Genomic DNA, 16,077 nt, shown 5'->3' on the forward strand with positions numbered 1-16,077 from the left:
TTCCCTGGTTTGTAAATGGTTAAATTTCATGAAAACTTTAAGCGTTTCCATTTTCTCATACATTTGTTCTGTCCCTTTGTGTGCTTACCCGAACAATAACGAGCAACTTATCGACGACCAACGGAGAGGAAATCGTAGGATTTAAAGTCTCCGTGAACAAAGGATAAGTAGAATAATGAAGGGGAATACTTGCCTAGAGTATAAACAGTGGATCTCGCTGAGGCAAACTTTCATTCGGCATCGGACTGTTGAGCAATCCAGTTTACTTTGCTTTCGCTGCGCTTCGATATAAGATTGGTCCCCACCAGTGGTAATCCAACTTGGATATCGTCGTTTGGTTTTTCTGTTCGTTTTTCGCGTTATTCGTGTCGTGTGTTTTTCTTTCCGTGTCATAAATTGGAGTGTGTGATGAGCAAGAAGCAGAGAAAGGCAGGCTCGAGCCTGCGCAACGAACGCATTGCCAGGGGCAATACAATTTCGAGGCAAGCGTCATCTAATGATACACGCGATGTTGGTGCCGTGAAAAACGCTCGCACTGAACCGACCCTTCTCGAGTGTGACACCGCATCGAATAACAGCGGAGTAGGCGATTTCGGCACGTCAAGCGTTAAGCGTTAAGGTTGTGCGCCAAAAAAATATTTGGGGAATACCAAGCATCTTGAATGTCTTACTGGAATGTTATAAGTTATTTGGGTTCGCGAGCCAGTCGCAAAACTGCCTTCAACTAGGGTTGCATTTGCGCTAATATTCATCATATTTCGAGGTTGTTATTAACAAAAAAAGTTTATTTCGCTTGTTTAGTCACCAAGAAAGTAAATGTCGTTCTGGAATTTTGTATGTGATTAGGTTTCGCTTGCCAGTAGCAAAACTTCCTCCACTAAGGGTGACAACTGCACTTCTCTCGAGCATGAGAAAGTAATGCAACTTTTTTCGGAGCCAGTAATATTAACAGAAGCGTTTCTTTTGAGAATAGCGCAAAATGATGAGAAGTGTTTATATTCCTAGTAGTTTCAATCCACCAATGTATGGCTCTGTATGCATGCTATGGCGAACGCTTGTTTGGCGCTTAGTTTACGTTGTACGAACGATGCCTAGAGGTACGATTCCTTTGATGCAATACTAAATAACATGTAGCATGTTATTTGATACTTGCAAGTTTCTGAAATTTCACAGCATTATAGAATAATATCCGGAGGTATAAACAAGCGACTTATATAAAATAACAGTGTAGTTCTACGTCAACAATGCGGTCGTATCTTGGACACAACCTTCTATAATTTTTTTTCTTTTTCCTTTCCAATTGTGCTTCATTGTATTTCGCTGCTGCTCTGGTTGCCCGTTTTGGTCGGTACGATTTGAGGAGCATAAAATGGACCAATAAAAAATGGGCACATAGTGCATTTGGACAATTCTTGATATTTCACAATTATTCATCTCAAGAAAAATGAAATGTTATTCGTTATGATAGATGCGTAGATATATTTCCCATCAATTGATGCAAAAACCTTTGCGATCTATTGAGAAATGCTCGAGTTATAAGCGTTCCAAATCTTGCATTTTGACGTAGGATTACGTCTTTCGGGAACATATTGGGGTACAAATTGAAAATCGAAAATCGAGCTCATCGCGAAAATTGTCCAATTTCAAACGCTTATTGCTCAGTCATTTCATGATGGATTGATGAAATTTTTGCGTCAATCGATTTCGGCACTCCATAACATTTTTTTATATTGAAGAAAATAATATATATCATTAAACTAACTATCGAACAATTGAAAAATCTCAACCCCTATCCTAACGGAAATACCCACTTCTGATTTGTCGAAATTGACGACACATGCGGCGGTTCCCTAACAGAGACATCTAAACCAAGCTGCTTGGGGGAAATCAAATTTGCAAATACATGAAAGTAAGGGGAGATTTTGCTCCCGCCGAAATGTGTTCCCTAACACAGACATCAAAACCAAACTGTCTGATGGAAATCGACATTTCAAACACATGAAAGTCGGGGGCATTTTTATATTGCAAGTAAGGAGAGTGATACGATTAATACTAGCAACTAAAATTTAAATTTGGAACTATAATGTTGGTTGCTTCGTGAAATTCCATATCAATGTCCGATCGTGCATTGTGAAAAATTTAGCACAAGTGTAAGTGTAAAATTGTATACGATAGCCGTTAACCCTTCCCCGCACAACATCGAGTCTCACTCGTGGTGTACTTGCATAACATAGGGCACCAGAACAGAGCAGAGTTTTGAAATCAATTGATTTGTGACGTATTAAATAATACGGGAAGGGGTTAAAAATGACTTGATATATGAAACGATTTATCGTTTGGTTTAAGCTGTCTGTTATGTTGTGTTCATTTTCACCCAAGGAAAGTTTAACGGCGAGAAAAATTGGAAAAGAGAAGAAATAGTGATTTCCCATATGCTCTACATATAGTATTAGGTGTTGTTAGTCCAATTAAAATTCGCATTGGGTTGAATAAACAATTCCCATATCAAATATATTTTCGCTATATTAAAGTAACATATTTTTACTGATGAGTAAAATTGATAATTGTGTTCGGTATTAATAATTATCTTTTATTACATTGGTGAAATTTTTTTCTTTATTTCATCCATACATATCACAAGAGGCATCACGTCTAGGATCACAGAGGGCTCGTCATCATATCTCGTTCCATTTCGGTATCCTTTATCTGATACGCACCATCCAACGACTGTTTATCATCCTTCTGTCATCATCACCCGTTAAACACTGGTGGAATGAACAAACAATACCCAACAACCAAACAAAACGGCCCTTTTCAGGTCCACCAAATCATTATCGAAGAGTTTAACGATGTAATTCTTCAAACATATCCAAAATCAACAGATAACCTAACGGAATCCTACGTCAATTATGCGGTCGTGTCTCGGACACAACCCTCCTGTGACTTTTTCCTACTTGTTCAGTACCTAGATTTTCATTTCACCCCCTATATCTTCCGGTTAGACGTAGACCTATGTCAAAAAATAAAAACATCAAATAAGCTCATTATGTTCCTGTTACGGTTCGGTGTACACTAATGTTTGTGATGAGTCGATAGCAATGACGACATAATTCCTGAGTATATCACCTTACATTTTGTTTGACGCAATATGAAGCGGCGCGTTCGTACTAAGCACATAGTTTATTAATGTAGGTGGCCCAACCAATTCATTAATAAATTAAACATTTTAAACTTTTTCATATTCTATGATTGACGAGTTTTGGCATATGTTGCGCTTCAAATACTGTAAATTCTTCTCATATCGGCCAAACGGAATCCCTTGCATAATCATTTATATCAACAAACTCAATATGATAACGATTGCATTGCCATTATCCACAGCATTAGCTTCTGAAAAATGTCCGGAAGTTATTACACTGAAGTCGCTTTTTACGCGGTTTTAAGAATGTATGCGGTTATTTTTACACGGATTTCGGAATTTACGTGCTTTTTTTTCGCGCGGATTTTGAAATTTATGCGGTGAAGTGAAATAAGTTTGTATTGTGTCAGTGATTAGTAGCTGAGGAATAAAGGGAGAAACAGATACCATGATTATAGCGTTCACAACAAAATCTGTAAATCAATTACTAGAATATAGGTTGCATTTTGAACTAATAATTCATTGTTTGTAGATTTTTACGCGAATTTTGGAATTTACGCGGATTTTGGAATTTAAGCAGATTTTGGAATTTAAGCGGTTTTCTTTTACGCGGCACGTATCTACCGCGTGAAAAGTGACTTCAGTGTACTCATAACCTATATGCATTATCAAACATAAAAATTTCGAAGTTTATCTATAACTTCGGTCAAATCGCGTGATGTAACCGTTGTAAATATACAAACATCTAACTTTCTTACCATTTAATGACGAGATTTAATGGTTAAAACGAATTTAAATAGAAATTGATGAAAATAATCACGTCCGAATCTCGCTTTGAGGCGTGTAGACATACAAACATAATCACTTTTGTGGTTCTGAGATCTAATGTAGATTTCGCATGAGCTGATGCAGCTTTGCGTAGATTCGTCAATTCGCGTTGACGGCAATGAGCTTCGTTTACAGTGCGCTACACATACAGCGTCACCGTCACCGTTCCGTCAACTATTCTCTAGGACTTAATTTGCCGACGTCAAAGTTGCCGGTATGGTGTATGTGAATACTACCATACGATTTCCATGGGAGAATATTTGACATTTCATTCCTTTACGTTTACTTCACGATGACGGGACGGTGTATGTGTAGCGCACTTACTAGTTTAGGGGAGCGTCAAAGAATAATCGATTTTCAGGCGGAACGAAAACGCTTTTGAAATTAAAATTATGAATGAAAATTAACTTTTCCGTATCAAATTAGTATTCTGTTTAAATGAAAAACGTGAAAATATCATACGAAATTTGTTGTTGAAGACAACTTTATACTATAATGAAAAGCTTTAGTAACAATGTTGGAAATGTATAGACAAACGGTTAAATAATGATCAGAAGAATGACTTAGTATATGTGTTGTAATTTACCATTGAAAATGTACAAATTAGACTGATTTGGCTGATTAGGCTTAACAGACTCATTGTTTCATTTTCCATGTTTTCAGCACAAGTTTCAAACTCAGAGAGTTCATTCGCCTCCAGTTTGCTTTCCAAATTGCTATCGTAAACCACACCTTCTCTCGATTCAATCACGGACCAAAAGCATACTTAAGCTATATTCTGGTGGTGAAACGCATTTATTTTTCGTGAGGACATCAACAAGACAACATTGTTACTGAACGAACTGAACGAGCTGGACAGCGAGGGATCGAGGGATTCATTACCTGGCCTGACCTGACCTGAAACGCATTCAGTTTGTTTGGAACTGTGAGGGAGCGCAGAAAAGCCGATCCATCAGGAGGAGAAGAGAAGGCGACCAAGAGACGTAACGCTCTCGTTTTCGAAGTACCCCAAATATTAATTTATTCAGTTATTCAGAATTGATTCAGATGCAACTCAAAATAAATGATCACTAAATCAACGATAGTCCTACGTCACCCTTGCGGTTATACCACAGATATCCACTTCCTGTTTTTTTTTGAAAATATACTACACTTGCAGGAAATTTGAGTGTTGTTTACGCAATTATTGTATCTTTGTGGAATTACACGATCATTTTTAATGTCATTCTGTTGAACTTATGTCAATACGAATGATCGTGTAAAGGCCGCTTTAGGATTATATCAAAAATATTACCTCCCTCCGTGTTGTCGTATGACAACAATAACAACGGTTATTGCTCGCTTTGCTCATCACAGTTTTCAGATATAACAACATTCAGGTTTACGTATGTTATCGAGTAAAATATACTAACCTCTGGTAGGGGTGTAAATTTCATCTGGCATTCATTTTACATACGGTTGGTAATATGTGCAGAAAATCTGGTAGTTTTCTACCAAGGTTTTTTTCGGGGTGTATACGACAGTGAATAAACCGAAAACGTGTTTCAATGTGAAAAACCGAGGTTGTGAAAAAGATTATTTGTTTTCGTTCGATTCTATACATTCATCACATTCAAATGAGAAAGAATAGCTTTCGTTTGACAATGAATACTTTCAGTTCTTAATTGACGATGCTAACCTATTTCAAACGATCGAGCAATGCTTTCTTTGATGATGGATGGTATTCTTTGTCATTTTCGTCTATTTTTCCTTTTTTATTTTGCATATTCACCGCACTGATTGAGGCACACGCGGTGTGACATTTTTCACCGTATTGCTGGAACTATAGTTCCTCCGCATTACTGAAACTCAATGTTCTACAGGAAAGTCGTTGATCGTGGCCATTTAGCGGTCACATCAATTATTTCACCGACGCAGAAAGCGCACCAATCGTCGTCACGTACTGTACGGAATCTTTGACGTTGCATGCTATTCTGTAAAGTAAAAGTGGTGCGGAAACGATCCATTGTTTTATTGCTATGATGCTCATCCGCAAGATGAACGAGGAAAATAATCTCAAAATGACAATCTATTTTGTAAACAAACGGCGTGTGAATAGTGATCCTCGATTTTTGAAACTATTCGTTCATCCACTAATCGAATACCCACAATCCAATCGACGAAAAAAACATCGACCTAACAACGACCGTAACGCTGTTACCTATTCACGATGACGACGATGAGGTATCGACATCTGGATACGGCATTAGTTTGTATGAGGCAAACTATTCTCTATCATATTAGTCGGCCCGAATCAGTTTATAATTGCTAAAATTTGTATGAATTTTTTTTCTTGGCATAATTTTTCCTACTTAAAGTACGTTGTCATGACCCTAATTTGAATTATTTTCTATAGACGTTCAGATATTCTCAAAAAAACTTGTCATTATAATATAAAATTATCTCAAAACATATTTTTTTATGACGTTTTTTCACCACTTGCAGGCAATGGTGATTTTCACTTACATAGAATACTAATTTGATTAAGGAAAAATCATGTTCATTCATAATTTTCATTTTAAAAGTGTATTCATTCGTTCTGCAAATCCATACTGTCATGCCTATTCCCGAATATCGTCAACGCGGATAGTTCGTTAGTCGAAAATACTGAATAATTAAACAAACCAAATGGCATCACTGGTGGTTCTTTTTTCCACTCCGCTAAACTGTCATCTCAAACAAAAACAAATGGATCATACAACTGGTGAGTATGAAATATATTTCGGCTTTTTAATTATTAATTATTTTATCTTGTCTTATCAGCTATGAACACATTCGACTCGTTTGCTTCCATCAATCGGTAAGTGAGAAAGATGATTTCCCCCATCACCACAGTGCGGATTTCCACTTCTATCACAGCAGCCAACAACATCCGTTTTCCTGCAGCAGTAACCTCCAACCCCTGTTGGCAATGCCGGGGGACAGCATCAACAGCAGCAGCAGCAGAATTTGACCATGGTATGGTTTGCGAAGAACTTTCCCCATTAGAGGTTCCGTGCTTCGCGCACATTCAAAAATCCGCTTCAGACACGAAAACTCAACGACAAGGAGGTATTTATCAACTTGCTCAGCTAAATTACCACCCCGGAGGAACCCGAATGCACTGATTCCGTAGTATAGTAGAATGAAAATAGGCGAGGTTAGCGAACGTAATCGCATGATATTTTAATGTTCGCATTTTTATCCGGATCATACAACTGGTGAGTAGGGAATTCATTTCTGCTTTTCACTTACTAATCATTTTATTTTGTTTCAGCTATGAATACATCAGACTCAATCAATCGGCGAGTGAGAAAGATGATTTCCCTCATCACCACATTGCTTATTTCCACTTCTGTCACACCAGCCAAAAGCATCAGCTTTCCCGCAGCAGTATCCTTTAAGTCCAGGGTGCTATTCCGGGGAACAGCATCAACAGCAACAGCAGCAGGACCTGGCCATCGATAGTATTTCGAGCAATTTTCCCCATCGGAGATCCCGTGCTTCACGCACATTGAAGAATCCTCCTCAGCCACATATCTGTGTCATCAAGGGCAAGGAGGTATTCATCAATGTACTCAGTCGGATTTGAATCGTCAATCCAGACAACCCGGATGCACCGATTCCATTATATACCTTATTTTTATTATACATGGGTTTTTATTATTTTTTTTCAATAAAATGTTTAAAATCGATCAATGTATTTCCTTTTCATTTTCAATAACAAACCAATACAAACAAGCAGCAAGCAGTGCTGAAAGCAGCGCTGCAAGCAGGTCGACGCCTTGCACATGTTGGCGAAAAAGTGGCGTCAAGTTGTTCGATGAATGCATATGAAAGGTCGATAACTCGATTGCAAGGTGGCAGCATTTTGAGGTCGATTGTTGACATTTCATCGACCCGATCTTGGCAGGCAAAACAGAATGTGGGTACTTTTCAGCAGTTTGTTATTCGATACGATTAATCGCCCCAAATAATCGATTAATCGTCATACTGAGCGAAATAATTAGTTAGATTAATATTTCTCATTTGTTAGAAAGCCATCTGGATACAAAAAAGTGTTCATTCCGCCTGAAAATCAATTATTATCTTTTACGTTTCCCCAAACTCGTAATAGAAGCTCAATTCGCGTTGACGGCATTGAACTTCGATCACGAGTTTAGGGCAGCGCCAATGACAATGATTGATTTTCAGGATAACACTGCAGTGGTCGTACTTTTTTTTTGCTCTGGGCTTGGATCGATTAATCGACGTAAACTATTCGTTCGCTTCGATTATTCGTTGTTCAGTATTCGTTCGATCAATAATCGATTTCTGTAGGAAGTATTCGATTAATCGATTAATCGAACGATTATCGTGGATCCCTACGTGTGAAGTAACTTCCTCAATGAAGTGGGAAGAAAAAGTTTTAAAATAAGGTAATAACAGACTGGTGAATTTGTTTCATTTGATAAAATTGGGCGTTTTATAACGGTTTTGAAGGAATTTTCAGAAGGCTTTCGGAAAAAAAATCAATCAACACAATGCCGCCGCCTGGTGATGATTTAGATGATTTTTACTCTATAGTTGGATTTTATTCTCCCAATAGCAAACATTAACTGAGACATTAAACATCTTTGTTTCTCCATTCGACGGTGTCCGAATCGACGTTGATTAATCTGTGTTATGTGATCCATCTCTGTTACCGGATTGAATCGAGATATTTTTCCACCTGTTTGTGATGGATTCTACAACTATGATTATCCTCTCATCATCTACTGACCTTTAAGTTTGTGTTGTTGTTGTTGTTTCTGTTGTTGTTTTACATAGCTAACAGATATTTGTTGGTTTGTTTGTTTGACAGAATGATAGTTTGAGTTTGTGTTTTTTTCCTTTACTTTATGTGAGAGACAGAGGTTGTGTTTCAGCGCTATGTATAATGGATATCTTCCAATAGTTTTGTTAGTAATTTTTATTATTAAGGCATGAACAATCTTCACAACGTTTCTAATGTTTCTTTTGTTGGCCAGTAAAGTTTATGTTTGTTGCAGTAATGTTCCTAGTGTTTTCTCCCCTCTTTTTTGTCAAATGTTAACTTGTTTGCGTAGAAAACTGAATCGCGCGTTAAGCCAGAGAACTCTCCGCTCTAAAGATAAAACAGAAGTAATGAGATTACTAAGTGGTTGCTTGTTGTGTATGTCAGAGTTTCGCATGATAATTTGTTTAGTTGTGTTTGTTTTTAGTAAAAAAAAATAATACTTTTATGATTTTTTCGACTGTTTTGTCTTGACTTTGGGAAACATCAAACCGACCCACATATATTCGATCGCGCCTCACTTATCTAATGCCAACTGAGAATACTATCACTAATTACTATAAATACTTTCACATATTGGTTGACAAAATAAATATTCTCGATTTATCTTCTACTATAAATATACCCTGGCCACTTACACATTTAAACAGCGTTTCTTGTTTTTCCATTACTGACAAATACCTTCATAAATAATGTAAACTTTTGACATACATACACTTATGCACAAACATTCTCACAAGTAAGATTCAAATTTACCAACAGTCGTACAGTTTTGTACGATGGCCGATCGCCCACGATCGATCCGATTAGCGATCAGTTAATAACGATATTGTTGCTGATGCTGCTGCTAGTGCTATGATCGCTCTTGCAGGAGTTGTAGGTGGTAGTGGTGGTGGTGGTGGTGGTTTTTATGATGGTGTTGACGTTTGCGCTTCCGCTTCAGCACACGGGAAAATAGTTTTCGTAGCAGAAATCGGGTCGGCACTCTCAGTTCCCATCCGGTTTGGGCAGATTGGTGTCGTAGGCTCTGATGACATCGGTTTGGGTCACGCTGCCGCCTTCCTCTTGCGAGAAAGCAAAACCATCTGCAGACCGAGAGATGTGCGGAATGTTTCGGAGGGGAAATAATTATGTTATGTTGAGTTATTTAGAATTCAAAGATTGTGAATTGCGTTAATATTAGGCTCACGATATTATTTTGTTGAATTTTTCTCATTTCGAAAGCAATTATTGCCCTTTTTGTGCGACATTGATCGGTTTTTCTGTGCAAGTGGAAGTTCAATTTCATAGTTTTGTCATTTTATTTCTACAATTCTTCGCTCTTATTCGATTAATACTTTTAATTTACAATCATATTGTAATTGATTGGCATTAGTGGTTGTGAGGTTAGCGTGCAGTAATATCGAAAAAAATTGCGAATATCGATCTTTTTCTTTCGATTTTAGAATTTTATTGTAGATTTGTTTTTCAGTGCATATCGATTTTAATCTCACCAAAGACCAGCTAACAAATTTTATGAACATAATGTCAATATTTGGATCGCTCCATTAAGCTTACTGACAAAGTCAATATAATTTTTCTACGACTTTCTTCCGTACAAATGCTGACAGGATCACAATTACCGGCAGCTACTGATAGGCGTGATGTACTGCAACAAGTGGCTTATACAATCACTGACATGAATGGTGATATCAGTTCCAGCCGCCATATTGTTTTCTAGAACTGGCGCTAAAACCATAAAAAGGCTATGACTAAATATCAGGTGTACGGCACCTTTCGATTTCTTAAAGATCGATTCTTTGGTGTCGATTTAATCAGTGTCATTTACAAAATCTTGATTCTGTTTCAATAGAGGTTTTGTCAGACAAATTACAATCTCGGGGTCTGCCGCCTCTATTGAATAATATGTTATATAACTTGCTTTGTGAGAAACATTTGAACTTTTCTCACGGAGATTCGGCAGTAAGTCGGGTCTCTTACATGGGACTCCCCCAGGGCTCATGTTTAAGCCCCCTTTTGTACAACTTCTACGTAAGCGACATTGACAATTGCCTTACACAAAATTGCAGCCTAAGACAACTTGCAGATGATGGAGTGGTGTCTGTCGTAGGATCAAACGAATCCGACCTGCAAGAATCCTTACAAGATACTTTGAACAATTTTTCAACCTGGGCCATTGGGCTAGGGATCGAATTCTCCATGGAGAAAACAGAGATGGTGGTTTTTTCTAGGAAGCATAAACCAGCAAAACCAAAGCTTCAACTTTTGGGTAAACCGATCACTCATGCTATGTCATTCAAGTATCTTGGGGTCTGGTTCGACTCTAAATGTACTTGGGGGGCCCATATTAAGTATCTGAGTAAAAGATGTCAACAAAGAATAAACTTTCTCCGTACAATTACCAGCACCTGGTGGGGAGCCCATCCCGAAGATCTTATAATGTTGTATCGAACAACTATTCTCTCAGTGATGGAGTATGGCAGTTTCTGTTTTCAATCAGCTGCCAAAACACACCTCATTAAACTCGAGCGAATTCAGTATCTTTGTCTCCGTATCGCGTTGGGATGTATGCCCTCAACGCATACCATCAGTCTCGAGGTTTTGGCAGGCCTACTCCCACTAAAAGATCGCTTCAATTTATTGTCTCTTCGATTCCTCATCCGGTGTAAGGTTATGAACCCATTGGTGATCGGAAATTTTGAGCAGCTGATCGAGCTAAATTTTCATTCTGGATTCATGAGCTCATATCATGAATTCGTCTCCATGCAGGTTAATCCTTCTTCGTATATTCCCAACCGTGTTTGTTTTCCTGACTACATCAATTCCTCTGTGCATTTTGATCTGTCCATGAAGCAGGATATCCATGGAACATCAGATTATCTTCGATCGAGGATCGTTCCAACGATCTTCGATGCAAAGTATGGGGATATCAATTGTGATAATATGTACTTTACTGATGGGTCCTCTATGAATGAGTCCACAGGATTTGGAGTGTTCAACGAATTTTTTAGCACCTCACACAGTCTTCAGAATCCTTGCTCAGTGTATATTGCTGAATTGGCAGCGATACACTGGGCGCTGGACAGCGTCGCCTCACGACCTGTTGAACACTATTACATTGTAACGGATAGTCTTAGCTCTGTCGAAGCTATCCGTTCAGTGAGGCCGGAAAAGCACTCGCCGTACTTCCTTGAGAGAATACGAGAAATTTTGAGTGCTTTATCCAGACGCTGTTATGTCATTACCTTTGTCTGGGTCCCTTCACATTGCTCAATTCTGGGTAATGAGAGGGCTGACTCATTAGCAAAGGTAGGTGCAATTGAAGGCGATATTTATCAGCGTCAAATCGCCTTCAATGAATTTTATTCTTTAGTCCGCAAAAATACCATAGTTAACTGGCAACGCAAATGGAACGAAGATGAATTGGGCCGGTGGCTCCACTCGATTATCCCTAAGGTTAGCCTCAAACCATGGTTCAAAAGTCTGGACTTGAGTCGGGACTTTATTCGCACCTTCTCCCGACTCATGTCCAATCACTGTTCGTTAGATGCGCTACTCTTTCGTATTAATCTTGCCGACAACAATCTTTGTGTTTGTGGCCAAGGTTACCACGACATCGAGCACGTTGTTTGGTCGTGCGAGCTGTATCTTGTCGCCAGATCGTATTTAGTAGTCACCCTTCGGGCCCGAGGAAGGCAGCCCATGATGCCGGTGAGAGACGTGTTGGCTCGGTTAGACCTTGATTACATGTCCCAAATATATGTATTCCTTAAAGCTATCGATCTTCGTGTGTGATTGTCCTTATACCCTTAGTTTTTCCTTTTCCTTTTCCTTTGTGAGAGATCGGATCCCTTCTTAAGAATAGGATAAAATGTAAATACATATTAGATATAAGATAGGTTTAAGAATTGAGTGTGATGAGTGTGATTGAGAGTGTGAGTGTGATCATTGTCAACATATCCTCATATCCCCTCCTTTTCCTGAAGAAAATATGTCACCCTTCTAAACTCGAGTTGACCGCGAGTAATCGGTTTCCTATATTATTAACATTAGAATTAAGGAAAAATGTATATATACTAGTAACAATACAGTAAGGAGTTCGGCTCCTTTAAACCTATGTAACTGAGCCTGTAAAAATAAACGATTTAAATAACAAAAATAATTTACAAAATCGATCTTTGTACAAATATCGCCCAATCCTCTACATCCATTTCTGTGATCGGAAGTTATGTGAATCACAGTAAGGTATGTGCACAGCAAAACCTAGCCACTGTAAATTGACTCGATCTTTTATGTTTGTGCGTATGTCCTAGTACCAATAATAAAATAAATTGTATGTTCAACGTCCTCAAATATGTTTTGTTGTCATTTGTGCGTTGTTTCGAAAAAGAAGCCAAATTAACAACAAGTGCGTTAAAAAAATTCTGCACAAAATTGTTGAAAATTCGTATGTTTTTGCAGCATGACATAACAAAATCATTTGAAATTCCTCGTTCGGCTGTTTCTAGAGATTTCTTGAACGCCTCCGTGAGCAGTCGACTATTGTTCCAAAAACAGGATCCAGCAACAAGCGTAAAGACTACTTGATGACGATGGACCAGGATGATGGTTGATAATAAAATCACCATTATGCCGAAGACTTCAATCCATCAAACACTCAAGTACGAGGATAATTCAGAAAGTAGCAAACGTGTTAAACTAGCGCGAAAGTAGACTGTCATCTTGGCACCAACAGATTTTTACGCTCAGTACTCATTAAGCGTCACAAGTGGCACAAGTTGCAGCGTACATTTTAACTATCCACAGTGAGAAAAGTAAGATAGATACGGACCTCCCGCTACCCCAGCTCGATGCGTACTGACCGTAGGAATCACCAAAGTGACGACCCTAGCTCCGTCCACTGACACACCAGTCAAAAACGTCCGCTACTTTCTGGCTTGTCCTCGAACTTTGTCCGATCGAAAGACACAATCGTGAAATAAAGAAAAAAATCGGAAGAAAAATCAAACAATGAGAAATGTTTCGCCAAGCTGTTTAAAATTTTTCGAAACAAATAAACGAGGATACAAAACACAAAATCTTTGTGGTTAACATTAACTGTTACGATTGGGCCGACGTAATTCTACAGGGGTTTTCAGATTAAACGCTCACTCAACAAATTTTAATAACTTCTACAAAAGGGAACCGATATTTATTTTTAAAAAATGAAAATAAAGCTTATTTTAGGACATTTTCGATGTGACCACCCTTTTTTTCGATAACGCGATTTAAACGGTGAACAAAATTCTTCATGCACAAAAGCCCTTCCTACCGCACGGAAGCCCAATCTCAACATCTGTAATCAACGTCCAGAGGCTTCAACGAGCTCAGCTGTTCCAGTATCCACCACACAATTGCTCAAGACTAGAAGTCAGCCTATCATATCGATCGTTAGCTTGCCACATACACCTCAATCGATGAGAACTCATGGCAATGTTGGCACGATAGCTGCTAGTACTATAAAAACTAGAAACTTCGATCGCCGTGCTGGCGACCAGTTGGTATGGGTATATCTAACAGCTTTCCATCCGACTACTTCGAAGAGCCAGAATGCCTCACTGGTTAGTGAGTGCCTTGAGCTGACGGGCGTGTCACCAAGAGTGGTAACACTGATCTCTAATGGGACAGATCTCAATTCGCTCCGGTTTGTGTCCTTCAAAGTAGGCATCGACGAAGCGCACAGAGAAAAGACACTGTCTACCCATTCATGGCCAGTGAACGTTTGATTTCGTGAATTTGAAGATAATCGATCAAAAAACGAGGTACAAATTGTCAGACTATCTTCAAAATAGCTACTCATTAAAATGAACCCGATCGCACCGCTCAAGTTACTGAGCTTGGTTTCTCAGGTAATTGCTTGAATAGTATATGCCCTGCCGAAGCAGGAAATGATCACTACACCGTCGTAGAAAGTTCCCCCACATTTCCAGTGACTCCTCTTCACGACTGTTCCAACGGAAACATTAGCATCGCATCATTGATCCAGGAGGAGGAAGTATTGTTCTACTATCAGAACGTCGGAGGCATGAACAAAACCGTAGCTCGGTACAAACTAGCGTCCTCTGATGCTTGCTACGATATATACGCCTTCACTTAAACCTGGCTGAATGGCAATACGCTTTCCAAGCAAATCTTCGGTCCGGATCAATGTCCTAGAAAAAAGCTAATGAAGAGAGTCGAGTTTCGAGCGACATAGCATGCGCTGCCCTAACTATTTAAGCAAATAGTGACGTCAGTCGTTGTGTTTATCTTTGAGTGCCCACCGCATCCATGTAAAAATGCTATTTTCAGGAAGTAATTCATCAATTAAAAACGTACATTTTTGTAGAGCTTCCGCTGAATATGAGGCTAATGTGAAAAGTAAAAAGTGATTTTACTATGTGCCATTTTCACTCCCCCACGTTCATAGAAACAAACGAAGTTCCATTATATTACCGTTATGAAGTTGATGTTTCGAAGGCTCTCAGTGTCGGTGTGTATGTTGTAGGATAATAATCGCCAATTAATCAAAATTTCATCGGAAATGTTACTGCTTTCGAGAACTAAGCATACGACTGCTCTCTGGACCTTTTTACCACAAGAATAATCGAAATAAGCCACGATATAATTGCCATCTGTTAAAAAACAACCAGTTGAATGATTTCATGAGAATTTTGGCTCAAATTATCATGCAACCGTGAGTATTTTGAACGTTGTTTTGTATCTTCCATATACATTCCATATTGAATGCAAATAATTTCGACACGATATTTTGCTTGCCAATACAGATATACTTCGCCTACTGCTCCACCTCTATATGTACCTCATTGGGTCCGGATGATACCGTTCTGAATCATATTTCGGACACTTTGTTCTAATATCTTGAAATGCTTAATGCACTGATGATATAACTATCAAATTAATATCACAATTGCTTCTTTAGACTAATCCCTTGGTGTCACTATACTTTCACATGAAAACTACATTTGAATTGTAACATAATCGGCAGAAATCTTACAACACTACTCATTATCGTTTGTGTTTGAGATTTGCTTAGCGTGAGCACGTAGAATTTACCCGTTCATAAATATTTAAATTTCTCCCGTGTTTCATCATTTCTCATCATCGTTAACAGTTTACTGTGATTGCTTGGTAAGGGTTTCGCAGTTGACTATAAAATATAATCAAGTGTAATGTAATTTTCGTCCAAAAAATTACAAAATAAAGTTTTTAAAATTTAAATTCAATCTGTCCGAAATTTGATTCAGTGTCCGATTTT

General features: G+C 38.4%; 1 protein-coding gene and 1 long non-coding RNA gene across 15 annotated transcripts in view; one reads left to right on the plus strand and one right to left on the minus strand.

Annotated features, from left to right (window-relative positions):
- Window positions 1-6,581: 6,581 nt before the first annotated feature.
- Window positions 6,582-7,637, plus strand: LOC129769874 (uncharacterized). Its single transcript, XR_008741989.1, has 3 exons — window positions 6,582-6,710; window positions 6,770-7,206; window positions 7,263-7,637. It is a non-coding gene; the product is annotated as an uncharacterized LOC129769874 (long non-coding RNA).
- An 885-nt stretch (window positions 7,638-8,522) lies between these two features.
- Window positions 8,523-16,077, minus strand: part of LOC129768389 (probable phospholipid-transporting ATPase IA) — a 250,423-nt gene continuing 242,868 nt past the window's right edge. For 12 of the 14 annotated variants that reach the window (XM_055770015.1, XM_055770007.1, XM_055770008.1 and 9 more), the window contains one exon: window positions 8,523-9,865. In XM_055770015.1, coding sequence (XP_055625990.1) covers window positions 9,768-9,865 — 98 coding nt within the window. In that variant the 3' untranslated portion in view covers window positions 8,523-9,767. The remainder of the gene's footprint in view (window positions 9,866-16,077) is intronic. The other 2 variants (XR_008741670.1, XR_008741669.1) reach the window with 1 other exon arrangement.

The sequence above is a fragment of the Toxorhynchites rutilus genome, chromosome 2 (genome assembly GCF_029784135.1).
Source record: "Toxorhynchites rutilus septentrionalis strain SRP chromosome 2, ASM2978413v1, whole genome shotgun sequence".
NCBI lineage: Eukaryota > Metazoa > Arthropoda > Insecta > Diptera > Culicidae > Toxorhynchites > Toxorhynchites rutilus.